The sequence below is a fragment of the Crinia signifera genome, chromosome 1 (genome assembly GCF_055691185.1).
Source record: "Crinia signifera chromosome 1, ASM5569118v1, whole genome shotgun sequence".
NCBI classification, from domain to species: domain Eukaryota; kingdom Metazoa; phylum Chordata; class Amphibia; order Anura; family Myobatrachidae; genus Crinia; species Crinia signifera.
In genome coordinates this window covers 297,865,502-297,886,013 of record NC_139217.1, presented here as the reverse complement: position 1 = coordinate 297,886,013, position 20,512 = coordinate 297,865,502, and the positions used below count along the sequence as shown (strand labels likewise).

The 20,512-nt window shown below is 46.2% G+C and overlaps 1 protein-coding gene across 2 annotated transcripts in view; it reads right to left on the bottom strand.

Annotated features, from left to right (window-relative positions):
• AK3 (adenylate kinase 3) overlaps positions 1-20,512 on the bottom strand; it is a 52,323-nt gene that overhangs the window by 7,212 nt on the left and 24,599 nt on the right. The window contains exons 1-2 of one of the 2 annotated variants that reach the window (XM_083186004.1): positions 9,905-10,310; positions 2,038-2,154 (exon numbers count right to left, since the gene is read on the bottom strand). In XM_083186004.1, the coding sequence (XP_083042130.1) occupies positions 2,038-2,154; positions 9,905-10,052 (265 nt within the window). In that variant the 5' untranslated portion in view covers positions 10,053-10,310. Of the gene's footprint in view, positions 1-2,037; positions 2,155-9,904; positions 10,311-20,512 lie in introns of those variants that run through there. The other variant, XM_083186005.1, reaches the window with a different exon arrangement.

Below are 20,512 nucleotides of genomic sequence, written 5' to 3'. Positions count from 1 at the left end.
CACCAGTAGGGAAAACTGAACCATTCTGGAACAGGTTACTGTTTGGGAAGAGCTAATCTGTGCTTACTGATTATTTCCAATGACTACTGGGTAAACTGCAGTAGCAATGCAGCTGGATGGCAGAACTGCATAATTTCAGGGTACACTACATTGGTAAGTAGAATAGTATCTCAAAGTTGTTTAACTCAGTGGAAACTGAGTTTAGACAGTGCACTGGCATTTTGGAGGAGCCAATTCTGTGGATTTATAGGCCTGAGCTAGTGGCTGGACCATGTAAGTTGGTACAGACTGGCTCAGGCTGGTTTGCCATTGGCTGGATTGTGGTCAGCTGTCCAGAACCCAGCATGGAATGTGGCATAGTTTTGCGTGATAGCACAGTGAACATGACCTAGGCATCTCGGAGCTGGTAGCTAGCACAGACAGCAGATGCAGTGTGTATTCCTGCCACAGGAGAGACCAGACTGGTTTGTAACAGGTGAAGAATAAAAGATTATATTTTAGGACAGAAAGCAAAACCACCATTCTATGTAGCCTGGTAACCGTTAGAGATGGATTTACAAATATAAAAACTATGATTTAGTAATTGTATAGGGAATCCAGATGATAGTTTAGGTTTTTTAAAACATCTGCATGTTCTAAGAATGGGAATAGTAGCCTGTTCTGAGTACAGGAGTAGCAGAGGGAGGCACCTTGCTCGCAGCATGGTGAGATAAGCGGTACACTAATCAGAGTCACGTAGTTTAAAATGGTAAAAGGCACCCAAAAAATCCTGTGTTGAACCCTTTCATGTCAACCTTTTGTACTATTGCCAAGGCGATTAAATCTGCACTTTATATAATATATAGTCTATCAGTCTCAGAGAGAGAGAGAGAGAGAGAGAGATGTATGAAGCACCGAAAAGAGGAGAAGTGAGCCAGTTGAGAAACTGCCCATGGCCACCAATCAACTGGTACCTATAATTTATAGAATGCACCAATAAATGTTACTTCAAGGGCAACTTCTCCATTCTTTTAAGCGATTCATACGTATCCCCCTCAATATGAGATATAAAAGGTGTTCAAAATAATCAAAATGACAAGTGTGAAAGACACCAAACCGAAATAAGTCCAGAGGAGACTAGAAGGGTGGGGGCATACCAAAGTTTGTGCACTACTATAATGTACCAAGTGCTCCAAAGTGGTTTTAACCCTTGAGTGCCAACATCTGTGATAGATGCCAAATATCCACTCAAAATGCCAGAGTCGCTCACATTTGTTATATAAATTCTAATAAAAAATGTTATGTAAAACAAAGGTTAGCTTTCCAATATAAAGGTAAACATTACAGGTCATTACAATGAATAAAAAGGTTTGTTTGGCAATTTTCACACCTATTTTGACAAATTCACTTGGTACTCATTGTCTTGTCTTAAAGATAGCAGTCCCGATAATGACCAGGATGCATAGGGCTCCTTTTGCTTATACCAGGTAAGTCACCAGGGATGGTTTTTTGGTATTCTGTTGACATTACACAGCGCTGACACGATGAATGTTGCTTGTAAATGCCAAGCATGGGAAATGGAGGAGAGATTAGGACACAAGTAGAAGAGACCATGACAAAGGATAATGGATGGAAAGTGCATGTGTCCCACAATTATGTTTTATCTTTGATTTCCTTAAGGTCCGTACACACTGGACAACTATGCCCAGCGTGTATGGACAGCGATCATCAAGTTCATCGCTGGGGAGAAAGCCGCTCAGTGCATACACACTGAGCGGCTTTCCCCCTGCCAGGCCCCAAGGGAGGGGAGAGGGCGGCTTTGCATAGCGCAGAGCTATGCAAAGCCGCTCATGTGCTGGTAATACCAGCACATGAGTGGCTTTCCTGGCGATGTTGCGGGAGCGTGCAGCAGTTCTCACCGCTGGGCCATACACACTGGACGGCTTTGCGCTGAAAGCCGCTCAAACTGGGTGTTTTGAGCAACTTTCAGCTCAAAGTCGCCCAGTGTGTATGGGCCTTTAAACACACACACCCTACACTTCATAGAAATTAGCTCACCATCCAGCAGCCAGTGTTCTCCCATGTTGTTTAGCTCTTGTAGGATAAGACGGGTAATCACATCATCAGGAACTAGCTGGCCTTGATCTATGTAAGACTTTGCAACAACACCAATCTCTGTAAAATCATGGAGAATAATGTCATTAACTTTAAAAATTCACATAAAGCATATGAAATAGGATGATTATCACATACTAAACAGCAGCAACGGCAGTTATTAAACAAGCATTGGAATCCCCCACTATAAAATAAATATACTAACGGAGGTTCATAAGTGCAAGAAAGTTAGCATACCTGACGCATTTTTCATTAGTACATAGGATTAGTATCATTGTGCCGTGCAGTGGGATGTACTGAAAAGGCTCAGTACATCCCACTCCTAGTTTCAAAACATCAACACACTAGTGTTCATCCTAGCACACTGCATCTTTCAAAACCCCAGCAGGTAAGGTGTGGACACATGGTGCAATATGGACGCTGAGCGATTTTGGCTTTATTTTCGATATATCGCTCAGCAACCATATTGTACAGCTTTTTACAGCAACTTTCTAATTTCACCACACAAAACACTGAAAAGTCTTAATCGCAGGAGCATGCTCCTGCAACCAATGACCAGTACAGGGTTGGTTGCGATATCGCCTCGATATTGCTTCTAGTAGTGTGGTCTGTATTTCAGAACTGACATGCAAACCAGACTTTTGCTAGAAACACATGCCAGACAGGGAAGAGGAAGCAAACAGGATTTGAAAGAGGCAGGGTGCCAGAATGAACACTACACACTAATGTCAATAAGTCAAACCACTAACATCATAAAACCTATATGAGAGTGCATTAAAACGGTGATTAAAATAAAAACGGTACTTGTGTAGTTTCATGGCGGCAGCTTGCGTAGTTAGCATAGTGTCCTGTCAGAATTGGCGTAGTGTTCCCGCGGCCAGCGTAATCAGTCAGAAGTAGCGGAGTGTTCATGCGGCCGCTTAAAGTAGCCAGCGTCCCTGTCTGATCCAGCATAGTGTTCCCGCAGATAGCGTTGTCAGTCAGTGGGACGCAGTTAGCGTAGTCAGTCATCAGGTGTGAATTTGTTCCTGAAACACCCCCACTATCCATGGCAGCCCGAAGCGTGGCGAGCGCAGTGAGCCCTGCGAGGGGACGGGCTATGCGTCTTCCCAACCTTTACATACCCCCACTAGCCACGTCGGTGTGGAGTTGATTTTATATAGTGTGGCGAGCCCGAAGCGTGGCGAGCCCTGCAAGGGGACGTGGATTACCTTACATGTAATCCGCTCGGTGCGCTCGACACACTATATAAAATCGACTCCACGCTGACGTGTATAGTGGGGTTATAAAAAGATCGGGAGGAGGCGTAACGCGTCCGCTCGCCACACTTCGGGCTGCCGTGGATAGTGTGGGTTTGAAATGTCGGCATTTGCCAGTATGTAACATGGAGCACTGGCAAATGCCTTGTTCATTGTGAATGAGACGTACTTGCGTCCGCACCCCCTCTTTGGACAGGAGACGCACGCGCTACAGAACCCCTAACCTTGTCGACCTGTTCCCTGCCGCAATAGCTACTCAGGCGCAGGAGCGTCTTATTGCTGGAGCATCTACTGCATCTCAAACAGATGGAGAGCCTCTACACCGGCGCCAGCATGATCCCCTCTAAGCCAAAGAGAGGGGATCATGCTGGCGCCGGCGGTGTGAGAGAGGCGCTGACTAGGCTTGCCAGGGACAAAGATGCAGTTCCTAACAACACCTGTGTAGTTTCACGGCGGCAGCCTACGCTGCTAACGTAGCTTAGGCGGCCGTGTAGTTTCACGGTGGCAGCCTACGCTGCCATAACATAGCTTAGGCTGCCGCCGTGAAACTACACAAGTAAGGCAGCCGTTGGGGTACGCTATTAGCGTAGCTTCTAACGTAGCGTAAGCTGCCGCCGTGAAACTACACAAGTACCAAAAAATCATTCAATATTAAAGTGTATTTTAAATTTTGCATTTTTATAGGATCATAAAGAATGTATTGGTGGTAGGTACTTTGAAAAATAAAACAATATATACTTTTAGATACTTTATAGAGACTTTAACAATAAAGCATTTTAAGAGCCAAATTACACAAGGATCACATGACAAGCTCCTCAAAACAGTGCATCCTATGTGCAAAATGGCTCCTGCAGAAAACATTGTCAAAAGAATCGTGAATTAGCCCCTAAGTGAGATTAACAATCACAAATGTGGAATATAAACTCAAAAGCAAAAGGGGTTACATCAAAGTGGTTACTAGGAAAATGTTACTAATTATGTAATAGTGGCTGTAAGTGTATGGCCACTTACTGAAATATTTTTATCTACTAGGGATAAAATAACATTAAAGAGCACTAGCAGCATCATGACACTAAAGCCAATGCAAACAAAGAACAGAGACAACAAAAGTCCAGCATAGAAAAATGCTACTGACAGAGTAGAGCTATAAACTGCGTCTACAGGTTTTTGCTTTTTTTTTTTTTTTTTTCATCAAAATTGCACTTTTAAAGCGGTCTTTTTAACCAACAACAATGTGTGCAATGAACGGAGCACGTGCCTTACACCAGGGAGTCATATGCCCAGGGTAATCTTCAAACAAGGCAGTAAAGTCATCTAGAGGTCATTACAAGGCTGAACAGCAAAGGTGTAAAAAAGGAGATAAAGCTCTAATCAGCCAATGACTCTCTTTTACTTCAAACAGCTCTACAGCATTAAGTGTGTGTGTGTGTGTGTGTGTGTGTGTGTGTGTGTGTCTTTTACTTCAAACAGCTCTCCAGCATTAAAGCAGCCCATACACGCTGCGATGCGGGCTGTGCGTTCTGTGCTTTGAGGTGCACGCTCCCGCGGCACCTCATCGCACAGTACAAAAAGTATGTGCTTGCACATACTTTTTGTACTTAGTTTACATCACATTGCAACGCATTGCATGCACAACGCATGTACAGGCAATGCAATGCGTTCCGTGCTAATTAAGCACGGAAAGCACGCCCGCATCACAGCGTGTATGGGCGGCTTAACTCAGCACAGTGTATTTCTGCTTTCAATCCCAAAACTGTAGGGTTGCGCATCGGGATCGAATGCATGTATGTGTGATTCTGGGTCATTTCCAATTTGATTTGGACTATGTAGTCCAAATCAAAGACTGAATCACACAGTAGTAGGGCCATAGTGGGAATTGAACTCATGACCTCAGTTCTGTGAGGCAGTAAAACCAACCATTAGACCATCTGTGCTGCCTACATGGTGGAGAGTGCTAAGGAATTCACAGATGAAGTATGGAAACATTTTTTCCTCACTTTTTTCTTGCTAATGAGACAGCTTAGGGCAGAATGGTTGCGGACAATGGATATTATATGACAGTCATATGACTGTTTTGCACGGATGCTGGAGTCAGCATCTGCATTGTCTGATGTAGATGACCTGGCTGACCAGTCTGGGGTGTATATTTCATACAGATGCCTCCTGCTGCATTTGAGTTTTATTTGTATGATTGTAAGCTTGCGAGCAGGGCCCTCCTACATTTTGACTGTCTGTAAATACCCTGTTTTGTTAGATCACTGTCCCCTTTGTAAAGCGCAACGGAATATGCTGCGCTAGATAAGAAACTGTTAATAAATAAATAAATTTGTATGGTATTATACACCCATTTCTTTGAGATTCTGAATTGTAAGGTATTGCAGAATCAGGCCCATAGTGTATAGCAGGCCTGGCCAACCTGTGGCTCTCCAGATGTGGTCAAACCAGGCATATACACAACACCAGGCATGCCCAAACTGTGGCCTTCCAGCCATTGTGAAACTATACATCCCAGCATGCCTTGCCATAGTTTTAGTATTCCCCAATAGGAAAACTATGGCATGTCCATAGTTTGGACATGCCTGCACTAGAAAAATGGGGCAGATGTATTAAACCATAACAAGAGATAAATGCAAGGGTGATAAAGAGATATAAATGTCCAGCCAATCAGCTCCTTACTGACTTTTTTCAAACACAGCCTGTAACATGGCAGTTGTCAGGTGATTGGCTGGGCGTTTAGCTCTCTTTAATCACCCTGGCATTTATCTCTTGTTAAGCCTTAATACATCTGCCCCAATGTGTGCAGTTAAAGATATTGGTGAAAGATCTCCATTAAACACGGAGGAACAATATTGTGCTTACAAACTGAATGCTATGAAGAACAATCTAGCTATAGTATACAGCTTTTGTGAAAGACATCCAAAATTAAGCTGCATGCACAATGACAAAAAACCCGGATGAACGAGCTGCGGGAATGCGCATCATTCATTGTTCATTCATACACACTGAAATATATCATTCAGAGGGCCAACAATGAACAATATCTTTCAAAATATCGCCCAGTGTGTATGCACTTTACGATATCTGTGTATGATCATGATATCAAGGTTCCTCCACGAAAGAGGAGACATTTCTATGTTCCTCTGTGAAGGTACAGAGATGTCAGGTGATCACTACTCATAACAAATCTTGAGACCTCCTTTCTGCATGAACACATGCTCCCCAGGCTCGGCCAGCGTTATCACCGGAGGCCAATCCAGGTAAAAAAAATTAATTTTGTGATTGAAAAATGCTCAATCCCAGGATTCCCCTCCCTAAAAAAAAAAAAAAAAAAAAAAGGCCCTCACATTTACATACCGGCCGCTGCAGCAGAACAACATACAGAGTGGTGCGGGGGCAGTGCATGGAATTCCCGGTGGTGAAGCCAGAATTTTAGAGCGTTGGTGCGGCTGCGCAGCGTGAGCCACATAGCCGGGATGGGAGTAAAATCGTAAAATCCCAAGATTGGAGGCTCCAATCCAGGATTCAAATTCTGGCAATTTTGGGACCAAATCATCCCGGGATCGGCCACCCTAGACGGATCACTCAGCACACATCGCTGTCCAGTGTTGTGTGCTGAACGATCTGCATTGCTCAGAACGCTTAACAACATCTCCCCGTGTGTAGGCCGCTTCAAATACAGAAAGTAGTGGCATTGGCTGTCTGTGATGAGTGCCTATGAGCTCAAAGTTAATTATAGGTGTTGGCATTGCAAAATAAGCGAATAGGCCCAGATGGAATAGATCTGGGGTAGCCAACTCCAGTCCTCGAGAGCTAACAGTTAGGGCGGGATGTATTAAAATACAATCGCCGCCCTTCGCGGCCCCCCCGCCGCGATGCCGCCGCATATGTACTAACATATGCGGCTGGCATCGCGATGCGGTGACGGAGGCCCCCCACGATACCTGGATTGTGGTGTGCGGGGGGTCTCCGTCACCTGACAGCCGGCTCCTGCATCCCTCACGCCGGGGACAGCTATGCATGTCCCCGGCGCCGCCTCCTCTCCCCTGCAGCCGGAAGGACGTCCGGCTGCGTCACTAGGGGGAGGAGGGGTTTACCTTCACTTTTACCCTACACTGCGGTATCATTTTTGATACATTGGAAAATGCGGTAAAACCGGTGTTTTACCGCATTTTCCATCTGATACATCTCGCCCTTAATGTTTTACAGATCTCCTCACAGAATCACAAGTGAAGTAATTACCTCATTTTTAAAATGTTTCAGCTAGTAATGAGTGCAGCAGCTAGGTTGTCTGGAAAATGTGAACTGTTGGTAGCTCTCGAGGACCGTAGTTGGCTACCACTGGAATAGATCATCTTTATCATGTAGGTGATTTTATCCATAAGGGGTAGAAACAATGTAAATGATTTGCAGAAAATGCTAATATACGCTGGAATTCTACCCACAAATATGCAATGTGAATGGCTAATGTAAAAGAGACAAGCTTTCTGTCACACAGAGGTTATATTTAACCTACCCTAATTTAGTAGGCCAGATACCTCATTCATACTGTAGTATGCAAGAATGGTATGCGGCTGATATATATCTACAGTAAAAGATTCCTACAACACGCTTTCCCAAGTATATGGTTCAGTTCTTAAGGACGACAGGTTGAAGACTAATGGGGCCTACACATGGGCCCTTATTCTGGTTCATTCGCTCGCATGCGAATTTGCACCCTTGCGAGCGAACCAGATTCCGCCTTGCGAATGGTGGCACGCTGGCCTATCATTTGCAATGCACGTACGTTTGCACTGGTTGCGAATGGATGCTTTACATGAACATCCATTCGCAGCCTGCAGGGTAACACCCACATCATTCGACGGTCGCCGGCCATCGAATGATGGGGAAAATGCATGCTCAGAGCAACCTTAGATCTGTGTGCACATTCGGAGGGAAGTGGGCGGGCAGCTGACATCCGGTGAGGTCAGCTGCCCGCCCCCTGTGTCATTGGCCCATTAGCATGAAACACCCAGGGTTTTCATGGCAACGCAACCGCGCGCCCCCCCCCCCCCACACACACACACACACAACGCACCCAGCACGAAAATATCGTCTCCGTGTGAATGCCATGAAGACGAATGCCATGAAGCCATGAGATGCCCCAGAGGTGGGGCATCTCATGGCCTTCCATTGCCGTGGCCGGAAGTCACCGACCGCTACACAGCGGTGATTGGGGATTGGATCACCATGCAGAGAAATTCTCCTTGAAAAAGAACCCAGGAAGGATTTTGAGATGCGTTGGAGGTCTGCACCAAGCCCATTGGATAGGGCGATTTCTCAGCCAGTATTTCAAGTGGAATAATCCCAGGACTGTGACATGTTATTTCCACTTCATGCTTGACTGAGAGTCTGTTTACCTGGTTCTCCAACCTATCTGGTAAACTCTAGCCCTTTTCTTTTGGGACACCATTGTTTTATCTTTTAATGTATTTTGTTCAATAAATTACATATGCCGGCCCTCCCACTCCATGGAATTCATCATCCATATTGAGGGAGGAACATACATGAATTAATATCCATTAAGCATTTCCATTTTGGAGAAGAGGAGATGCCCATTACCCCAAAGGGGGGTGTGGTAGATATCTTCTGATTAGCGCTGGTGGTGGCATTCATCCGATTTGTATCTCTGTTACTCACCTTCCTACCCATTTGTCTATCAGTGTGGGGGTGCTGTATCTTCTGGGTTGTACTTTCCACTAGTGGCTTGAAACCTATTGCGCAGGACTATCACATTGAATACTCCATTTGTGTTGGGACACAGAATATTTTTTGGTTGAAACCCGCACGGGCGTCTCCACTAAGACATTTGTAAATGTTATGTCAATTTTGAAAAGTGGAGTGGATAATTAGTTGGTTACCAGGTCCTATAGTAATTTTGATTTGAGAGAGCCTCAAATTTCTATTTACAAGGCTGGCGGTGCTCCTCCACACAGAACACTCCACCAGGTGATTGGGAGCAGCACCAATATTTGGGAGCCTCCTAGTAAATCCTGTAACACCTATGTTATGTTAGCTACAGTATTTGTAGCATGTCCCACAAGGAAATGCAGGTTTAAATGAACTATTGCAAATGCAATAAAGTTTGTATTACAGTCTACTATATACAAATCTTTATGGTTATAGACTACTAGAGGAAAAGACAAAAGGTGGCAATGTGGGGAGAAATAAAACAATAAACATATTATAGTATGATCAGGAAACTCCGAAATATGCCAGAAGTTAGATGGTGACAGTATAGCAAAAGGCAAAACAGAATGAAAGGGGATGGTGTCACTTGTTGCACATTAGCTGTGAGAGGAGTAGTACACGTCTGTTATGAGCAGAGCACACCTCTGGCAGCTGCACGCACGTAGCTGTGTGACCAGGACACGAGTTAGCTCCCACCACTGCACTAGGACACCATGCCCTTTATAAGAACCCTACCATGCAACATACACCTGCGAGGGTTACAGCAGCAACTACCATGGCACTTCCCGGTGGGCAACATATGTATGCCAAGCTCCGGTATGTACCTGTCTGCTTCTGGATATTCAGCCTCAGTAGATCCCCGCTGGACAGGTGCTTGAGGGCGAAGTGCTTCACGATCCTGTCGGAGACTGTCCCCTTTCCGGAGCCCGGGGGACCCATGATCACCGCTCGGAACAGCATGCGGGCCACCATGATGCTAATAGAACGCGGCGTCCCTCCAACGAGAAATAATCGTTTAAAAGTTAAAACAAGCTAAAAAGAGTGACCCCGCACCATGCACTCCGGGCAGCGCGCTACTGGGTGACCATGTGCAGTGCTGGGGAGACCATGCAACTGTGCGCGCTCATCACTTGTACCGTAACCACACAATACGGGACACAGGAACTTCCCCAGGCAATCCCAGCCTCAGCCTCTCTGACCCAGTCCGTCCCCCCTCCCCCTGCCCGCACTGGGCTGAAGCTCCCCTTTCCTTGTCCCCTCCTCCGCCTCCCCCCGATTCTGCTGCTGCTGACGTTCAAGAAGGAGGAGGAGGAGACCGGCGGCAGCAACAACACAGCCACTGGTGATGTACCGCTCCTACTAGTACTACACCGTCACCCAGCCAGTGGCTGTGCAGGAGGACATGTCTCCCCTCACTTCTCCTTCCCACTCACTGTGACTGTACTACTGTAGTAATTAATGGATGCTAGCTCCTAGGTACGGGGAAGAGCAGTTTCTAATGACAGCAGCATGACAGCTTAGCTAACTATTTTCCCTAATTCTCTATCCTCCGATTGTCCCCGTTTCTTGAGATTGTCCAAATGCACAGTATTCTGCATATTGCATAACTCATCTATTTGTATTCGTTGAATTTTTAATTTATTTAATTTTGTATCCATGCAAAATATTTAAAATAAAAGATACATCAGTACTTCCAAGTTCCTCATCTTTTCAGCCACCGCTTACGATACGGAACTAACATAATGTATGGCGCATCGCGAGGGTGGGTCCACGACACCACTCTGTGTCCACGCCACCATCTATTACCTTTAGTAAAGTTGTGGCAAGCGGAGTGGAGCGAGCCACCGAGCCCGAAGTGTGGCGAGTGAAGTGAGCCCGCAAGGGGACAATTGTGCTCCTTAAGTTCCAGTTAAGTAGCGGCTAACGTAACTGGTGTAGTGGTGGCCGCAAAGATGAGGAAGTACCAATACAGCAAAAAAAAACAAAAAAAACAAAACATTTCATTATGAACATTTTAGCGCACCAAGTTGCATCCAGACTGCATGGACACAATATGATGCGGATTTCTGGGTCAGGCCGCCCCTAGGCACAAATTTTTGGTCGCGCTCCCCCCCCCCCCCCCCCTCCCCACACACTAGGTAAGTGTGCTACGCGGCATCCCGCTGTGCACTAGCTTACCGTTTTCCATGTGTAATCGCTGGTGGTGTAGCGGTACTCCAGTACACGGGGACACGCACTGTACTTCCGGGTTCAGCAGCAGTGCTCCCCTGTACTGTCATCAGAAAGAGCCGGCCAGGGCTGTGCCTGCTATGGATGCAGTTTGCGTTACACGGTGCACCGCACACGCACAGTGCACCCGTCCCCGGCCGGCTCCAGGTACTGCGCGCACACACACAGCGCGCTGCGTGTCCATTTCTCCATGCCGCTGTGACTCGCTCAGTCAGCAGCGCCGCCGCCGGGGCGGACGGGTGGACAGTGACATGAACAACCAGCTGCAGCCTGCCAGACTACCAGTGTGGGCCTGTTAACCATATTTTAGCCGCCCTTAATAGGTGCCGCCCGTGCCTCACGGGCCTAGTGGCAAATCCGGGCCTGGATGCACTTGGTTTAACAACAAGTTGCGTATTGAAATTATTTTTAAATATTGGCATCTTATCTAAACAACCATACAGTTCACTGACCGTAGTGGCTGGCCCCTATGTACACACATAAGGCATGATTCCGAGTCACACGTTAAGCTGGCTTACTGTTATCTAAAAATATACTGGTAGGTTAAATCTGACCATTTCTCATCCTAACCCCACAGTATGTTTATGTTCGCTTCTATCCCAGCTGTGTCACCCCAGTTTGTCTGCCCCTTACCTTTAGAATATAAGCTCTAACGAGCAGGGCCCTCTCTCCTCATGTGCTTTCCTTAGAATATATCTCTGCCACTGTTAGAATTGCATCAGTGTCCACTGTTGCAACTGTCTTTTTATTTACCATGTACTTGTCCTAAGTTGCATTTGTACTGTAAATCACAATCTTTCTTGTATTGTTCTTTGCTCATCTATGTATTGTCAGGTGCTGCGGAACCCTTGTGGCGCCACATAAATAAACAGTATTAATAATAAATAACCCTAGAATGTCTGTGTGTGCATGTTCAAGTGGTAAGTAATATAGATTGGGGCAGGACTGATGTAAATGTGCAAATATTCTATGTAAAGAACTGCGGAATATGTGTGTGTTGTATAAATATAATGTTTCTTCTGCTGTGCATGCTCTAAAGTTGCATAGCACAGCTACACAATGGATATGTACTCTGGGAGGGTGGGCATTCCTGGGTAACGGGGTTACATATGTGGGCTTGTCACTGTAAGTGGTTGCTTCCAAAGATGCACAACAGATCACACAGGAATCCATACATAGATGAAGAAACTGCACCAGCCATAAAGTTGATACACATTCCGCTGATGTGTCAGATTGTACACCTATGACAGATGGTACGCAAGACAGATTTGCACACCCACAAGATACTGCATGTGGGTCTCTCAGTATTCACAAAAGGCAAATCTGTGTGCAATTCATAGTAAGCTCTATAATAACCTCCCAAAAGTCCCTGTTTAGGCAGAACAGTATTCTGTGTTTAAGGTGCCCATACATCAGCAGACTTAATCCCCTGACCCGCCAGCACTGCCATTCCACTAACCGGATGCGCTTATCAGCGGGCATTGATGATCAGCGATCACCGTGATCTTTGCTGGGATCGGGATTTTTACAGGTTTACTATAGTGGATTGCCCCAGTACCCTGCCTAGGGCGCCGGCCACTGGAGGGCGGTAGTCAGGAGCAGGGAGCCCCCCTGGATGGAGTTGAGTGGCTGCCTCGCAACCTCCATCCAGGAACTCCCCTGGATGCAGGTGAGCGGCTAAGCAGGAGGCTGCTTATAAGAAAAGTGACTTTCGGAAAATGTCTGCCCCCATACGAAAGACAGATTTTTTAAACAGGTTTTCCTATGGGGCAGCCATTTTCCGAAAGTCACTTTTTTTGTTATAAGCGCAGCCATCCATACTGCCGGGATCCGCAATTACGGAGGTACCGGCTGCACAAGGGGGGGGGGGGTTCTTTACACATTGCGGGGGGGGGGGGAGTCAGGGGATGTTAACCCGCATTGCGGGGGGCGGCTCCAGTGCTATGAATATTTAATGAGTGCTCATTAAATATTCACTGCGCTGAATTTAGGACCCAGCTCATTGGCTGGATCCTAAATACCGTTTCAGACCCGATTTTGATGCCAAAATACCGGGTCTGAAAGGGTAGGACCCTCCATTTCAACCGTTTTACAAAAACGGCTTTTGTAAAACGGTAAAGTGGTCCTGCACCTTTCAACAAAAATCTGCAAAATACCGGTTTTTAAGTGCGGTCTGAAAGGGGCATAAGTTAGGATATATTATCCTTTTTAAATCACTTTGTGTTTCATGTTTGTTATTATGTGTGTCAATACTTCGCTACTATTTTTAATGTACTCAATAAAGGTTACATTTTAATAAAATCCATTCTCCATGTGCATCACACAGTGACATACTTTCTTTCCCTTGTAACAATGCTCTAGAAGATAGTAGACAGGATCTGATTGGTTGTCCATATCAACATCACATGTGAAGTAGAATATACATCTTAGTAAATTTAAAAGAAACAATACAATTGTAAGTACAATATAAAATGTATTCTGTATACATCTGTTGTCCACATAGCTAAAGGTGCGTACACACTAGAAGATTCCTTAAAAGCTACACATGATAAGGACATAGCATAATAAAATGATGGTGCATATCATCTAGTGTGTATGCAATATATTGTTAATGATGCACGCCACTGAGGGTCTTTAGCGATGTCCTCTGCCAGAATGATGGAGGATATCGCTAGAGTGAGGCCAATGCTGCAGAATGCAGCATGGCCTCCACTGAACCCTCCCCCTGCTTTCACTCATTGTGCCCTGCAGTGCCGGGTCCCCGCTGCAAACAATGTCAAGTTGGGTACACATTGTTAAATTTGTACCCAGGTTAACTGCTCTATCACTCATAGCAGGATATGGTATAGAAGATCTACAGTATTTAGTTCAACAGGGTAATAGGTCAATACTATTAGGTACAAAAATACAGACAGATGAAAGGTTGATAGGTTCCAAAGGTCAACATCACAATGGTCAACATAAAAAAAATATATATTTTTGGGGGGTTCAAATCTTGTGTTTAGAAATGTGACCACCATCAGTAAAAAACATATACAGTAAATAGTTGAGCAAATCACCGTAAATCAGGAATACCAGTAGTAAGAATGCCTAGGAAAAATCAATGAATGAAGCAGTGGCGTAAATTGCGCAAGGCAGACCCCGCTGCTGCTTGGGGAGAGCGCGGCAGCGGGGTCTGCACACTGACAAGGTGACAATGATGCTGCTGCCGGGCGCCGACTCAGTAAGTAAGGAAGTTTTTTGGCAGGGGGGAGCAAAATTTATAGTTACGCCGCTGGAATGTAGGTAATAGGAAATGCAATAATGATACTGTCCAATCATGCACTGTTTAAAACAAGTAACAAAGAATGAAATAGATAATGCATGTTTAAACAAAGTCTTTAGAACAAGTAGTCAAAATGCAGGTTTGAGTCAGGAATTTTATATCTGAAATGATGCCGCTTTCACATCGCAATGCCGGGTACCCAACTTATTCAGAATCAGAATCATCTTTATTGGCCAGGTATACTTGCGTATGCTTGGAATTTTTTGTGGTAACAGTGCAGCATCAATCAGGGAACACAAAGGGGGTGGGAAGAGAGGCATAAACATACATCACATACATTTCACATGTATCTAGAAAAGTTCGAGTTAGTATTTGGTATGTTCAATACGGTTTAGTTGGTGGACAGCTATTGGGAAGAAGCCTTTTGTAGTTCTTGTCGTCTTTGCTGGGATGGACCTAAAACGTCTGCCTGACGGAAGGGGTTCAAACAGGTTGTGGCCAGGGTGTAGCTTGTCCGCCAAGATCTTTCCTGCACGCTTATTGACCCTGGCTAGGTATAGTTCTTAGACAGTGGGGAGCTCCGCCCCAATGATCTTTTCTGCCATCCTCACCACTCTTTGCAACCTTCGTCTGTCATTCTCGTTTGCTCCTCCGAACCAGATTGTGATCGAGGAGCAAAGGACAGACTCTACTATGGCAGTGTAGAAGATGAGCAGCAGCTCCTGCGGGATGTTGAATTTCTTGAGTTTCCTCAGGAAGAACAACCGCTGCTGAGCCTTCTTGACAGTTGTAATGATGTTGGGACCCCATTTGAGGTCGCAGGAAATCTTTGTTCCTAGGAATTTGAAGGAGTCGACCCACGACACTACTCTGTCAGATATTATGAGTGGGTGCATGGCATTTGGTTTCCTTCTGAAGCCCACCACCATCTCCATCGTTTTGAGGGGGTTGAGGTCAAGGTTGTTTCCACTACACCATTTAGTTAGCCGATCCACCTCCCGTCTGTATGCCGACTCGTTTCCATCCATGATTAGGCCGATAACCGTTGTGTCGTCTGCAAATTTTATAATTTTTACTGACTGTTCTGCTGAGGTGCAGTCGTTTGTGTAGAGGGAGAAGAGCAGGGGGGAGAGGACACATCCTTGAGGGGCACCGGTGCTAATTGTGCATGAATGCGCCTGCTTTCACCGCCTGTTTCCTTTCAGTCAGGAAGTCAGTGATCCAGGAGCATGTAGGTTCTGGGACTCCTAGTGAATGGAGTTTTGGCTCCAGGATGTGAGAGATGATAGTGTTGAATGCCGAGCTGAAATCAACAAATAGTATCCTTGCATAGGTGCCTGGACTGTCCATGTCTGGAATGTGGTGCAGCCCTAGGTTGACTGCATCCTCGACACTTCTGTTTGCTCGGTAGGCAAACTGCAGGGGGTCGAGGTGAGCATTTGTAACAACTCTCAGGTGGTTCAGCACCATACGTTCAAGCACTTTCATGACCACCGATGTTAGTGCAATCGGCCTGTAGTCATTGAGGTCTTTCGCAGTTGAGCTCTTGGGAACCGGGACGATAATTGAGCCTTTGAAGCAGGTGGGGACCTTGCACATTTCTAGTGAAGTGTTGAAAATCCTGGTAAAGATAGGGGCAAGCTGTGTTGCACAGGTCTTGAGGGCAGATGGAGACACTCCGTCTGGGCCTCCAGCTTTCCTAGGGTTGACCCTCTTGAACATTCCTTCTACCTCTGTTTTGTCCACCTGGAGAGTCTGGGGGTGGCAGATTTGGAAGGAGGGTGGGCAAGCCGTTTTGCCCCGGTCAGGGGTAGGACTGATGCAGGTAGCTTCCTTCTCGAACCTGCAGTAGAAATCGTTCAGCTCGTTCACTAGTTTCTGGTGCATGGTGGAGGGGGTTCGAGAGATCTTGTAGTTGGTTATAGCTTGCATACCTCTCCAAGCTGATGCGGGGTCGTTGGTTGACAGATTGTTCGCCAGCTTGTCTGAGAAACTTTTTTTTGCCAGATTGATTTCCCGTGTTAGGGAGTTCCTGGCCTGTTTGTACAGGACAATATCACCACTGCGATAGGCTTCTTCCTTTGCCCGACGGAGCTTCCTGAGTTGACCGCTGAACCATGGCTTGTTGTTGTTGAAGGTACATGCTGTTTTGATTGGCACGCACAGGTCCTCGCAGAAGCTGATATAGGCTGTCACTGTGTCGGTCAGATCGTCTAGGTTTGTAGCGGAGGATTCAAAGACTCCCCAGTCTGTGCATTCGAGACAGGCCTGAAGCTTCATTTTTGCCTCGTTTGTCCAGCTTTTGACTGATCTGACCACTGGTTTAGCTGACCTTAGCTTCTGGGTGTAAGTTGGTAGAAGGTGGACTATGCAATGGTCAGAGAGGCCCAGAGCTGCCCGGGTGATAGCCCGGTAAGTAGACTTGATAGTGGTGTAGCAGTGGTCTAAGGTACGTCCTTCCCTGGTGTGGCATCTGACTTGCTGTCTGTACTTCGGTAGCTCTTGGGACAGGTTGGCACTGTTGAAGTTGCCCATCACTATAAGCAGTGCTTCTGGATGTTTGAGTTCTGTGTCTTTTATCCTGGTGGCCAGTTGGAGTTGGGCTTCTTTCGCATTTCCTTAGGGAGGTATATACACCCCCACCAGGACTATTGAGGCAAATTCCCGGGTGGAGTAGAATGGGTTGCATTTAATGATGAGTGTCTCCAGTTGAGGGCTGCTTGATTTACTCAGAGTTTTTACGTCGGTGCACCACCCTTCATTTATGAAGAAGCAGATACCTCCTCCCTTGGTTTTTCCGGTGAGCTCCTTGTCGCGGTCAGCCCTGAGGAGACTGTAGCCCGGCAGCATCACCGAGGAGTCGGCAATGAGTTCATCTAGCCATGTCTCAGTAAAGCATAGGATAGATGAGCCAGCAGTGCCTGATCTTGCATCATTTAGGAGCAGGGACAGCTCATCCATCTTGTTTACAAGGGATCAGGTGTTCGAGAGTAGGATAGCTGGGAGTGCAGATCTGTGACCTCTGCGTCTCCACTTAACTAGGGCCCCAGCACGGCGGCCCCTCTTGCGAGTCCTGAGCCTCACATATCTTCCTGTCAGCCTAGCTGTTAGGTGGGGGGCCCCTCCAGGCCACTTGGCGGTGGTAGGGGCATGTCTGCTCCTACTGGAGGGAGCCAGCGGCCTGGCTGGGATTACCCTCATTGTTGTCAGGGGCTCAGTTCTGGCTATCTTCTCAGGTGGGCACTGAGTAACACCACTTCCTTTTTGGGCCCCCATAAGTAGGCCCTGGGGGTTTACTTTTCTGCTACCTCTGTGAATGGTTCTCCATGGTCGCCGGTCTACTCTCCAGCAACTGCCATTCAACTTTGCTGCATCCTTTCTGCACAGGGCAGCAAGGGCAGCATGGACTGTGAGGGCTGCCGATCTGCCCACGTCCCGCTCCGTCAGGCTCATATGGGTGGTCTGCACCAGGGGTGAGCTCCATTTCAGAAGGGCTGTGCTGTGCTTGGTTACCACACTTGGCAGGGTCATCACACTTGAGGGGGTGATGAACGAGGACAAGGACAGGGGGAGACAAGGGGAGACATGTAGTTTGGTTGAGCTGCACAGCTCCGAGGCAGCCTTCTGTGGCGCCATATTTGTGGTATCCAGGATGATGAAAAAACTTTTACTCAAGTCTGTGAGTGCTCCAGGTTATTGCTGTGTTTGGTTGCTTCTTTCTTGTACAAAGATGTATTTTGGACAGATATTCATTAAATAAACTACAAGCAGAGCCGGATTAACAATGGGCCTGATGGAGCTATAGCTCCAGGCCCACTCTCCAAATAGGCCCTTTTTGTAGCTGAGGGTCAGGGCTTTCCAACGAGACCAGCCCCGCGTTGCTAGCCCCCCGGGAACAGGAGATACCGCCAGGCAAACCTGGAACATTTTTCCCATAGGATAACATGGGACCCGCTAATTCCGACCTCCACCCGTTTCCAACGGCTGCCAGTTCCCCCTACAGCATCACAGAAACTCGAGGTTGATCTCAGTCGAAACCAAATCGCTGGGCCTTCAATCTGATACCTGGTCCATATGGGTTCATTAGTTCTAGAGATATTGCAGGTAAAACTATTTTTTTTTTCATTTCTGAAATGTAATTTCATGGCTGTTCATGTTTTTTGAGGACAGATTTCTCTGGAACCAAACGGCCCAGTTTCACGGGACCAAAATCATTCGAAGGCTACATGTAAATGGGTCAGTTGGTTCCGAAGATATAGCTGGTTGTTTAAAGGGGGGCGGGGGTGGTTTTCTCTCCCCTCACACCAGAAAATGCAGGGACTAGGCTGGTGTAAAAGGGGCCAGTCCGAGAATGTCCCTGCATGATCCTGGGACCATATTCTTTGCATTTTCTGGTATGAAAGGGGTATTATTTTAAATAGCCGGGACATGCAGTGCTCTGAATACAGCCGGGCAGCCCCCTGCTCTCTGCTCGGCTGTTAATGGATGTCATTTCTGCCCGGCGGCGACTGTCCCCCAGTTACCGCGAGCATGTATTCCCCCTTGGCAATGAGCATGTAATCCCACATGGCAATGAGCATGGAACCCCTGACAATGAACATGTAGGTAAGCAACACTTATGTAGCATAATTTTTAATAAGGCATTATGGTGTTTGGCATAATACGTAATGGAAATTATGGTGTGAGGCTTAACATGTAATGGGCATTATGGTGTAAATTTTTAATGTGCGCCTTTGGCGCGCAATGCCCCTATTTATGAAGCATATTGTGCATTATTGCTCACTCTGTTTGGTATAGTGCAGACATGTCCAAACTATGGCCCTCCAGCTGTGAAACTACAAATCCCATGATGCATTGCCATTTTTGCAATTAGGGAATGCTAAAACTATGTCAAGGCATGCTGGGACGTGTAGTTTCACAACAGCTGGAGGACCACTGTTTGGAAATGCCTGGCATAGTGTGTATTTTGGCTCAATCCATGTGGCAAAATGTGAATTTTGCCTTAATCTGTGTGGCATAATGTGAATTTTGACTCAATCTGTGTGCCATAGTGTGAATCTTTGGTCAATTGGTGTGATTTTTGTCTCATTCCATGTGGCATAATGTGTAAGAAGCAAGTACAGTATAAGGGGTTACTATTGTGTTGCATGATTTGTATAAGGGGTATATGGTGTGGTAAACTTAGGTGACCACATAAAAGGTGCTGACATATTGTCTACCAAGTATTGGTTTTCAGTATTTTTTTATGACTGGAGTGCCGCCTCACCCCGCAAGTATTTTAGGACATCGGCCTCCTGCGGGTGCACCTATGGAGGGCACCCGCCAATATATCTCCCTGCATTATTCCTATGCCAGCCCCCTGCCTTTTCCAGGCATATATAATTAGTTGAAAGTATTTACACAAATAGAGACACATCCATGAGCAGACCACCCAACCAGAACACGGGTCACGCCCCCCACATTATTAGGTGCTGGCCACAACCCCTATTATTGCGCATAATAGGCCCTTGATCATTTTCAGCTCCAGGCCCATTTAGACCTTAATCTGGCTCTGACTACAAGTAACTTTCCTTTTCAGTTGCTAATTTAGTGATTTAGTCACACAAGTTATTCAGGAACAAAGCAGGCTTTGCAGGTGTTAGAAGCCATTGCCCATGTAGGTGTGAAATCCCAGTGTGAGGCTTTTGAAGTGTATATTCTTTGTATAGATAACATGTCTCTTGGGAATAAACTTGGATACATACCAGCATTAATAATGCTGGTATTGTATGTACTTAGAAATGCAATTAAATTGCAAAGTACAGCTCTCCCAATATGAGCTGTATTTTGCAATCACAGAACTTTATGACCTTTGCGTCCTTAAAAGATATACTAACGAAAGATCAGTTTGTACTGCTGGAGAGAGCAGCACCACTGGTGGAACTGTTGTACTGCAGTA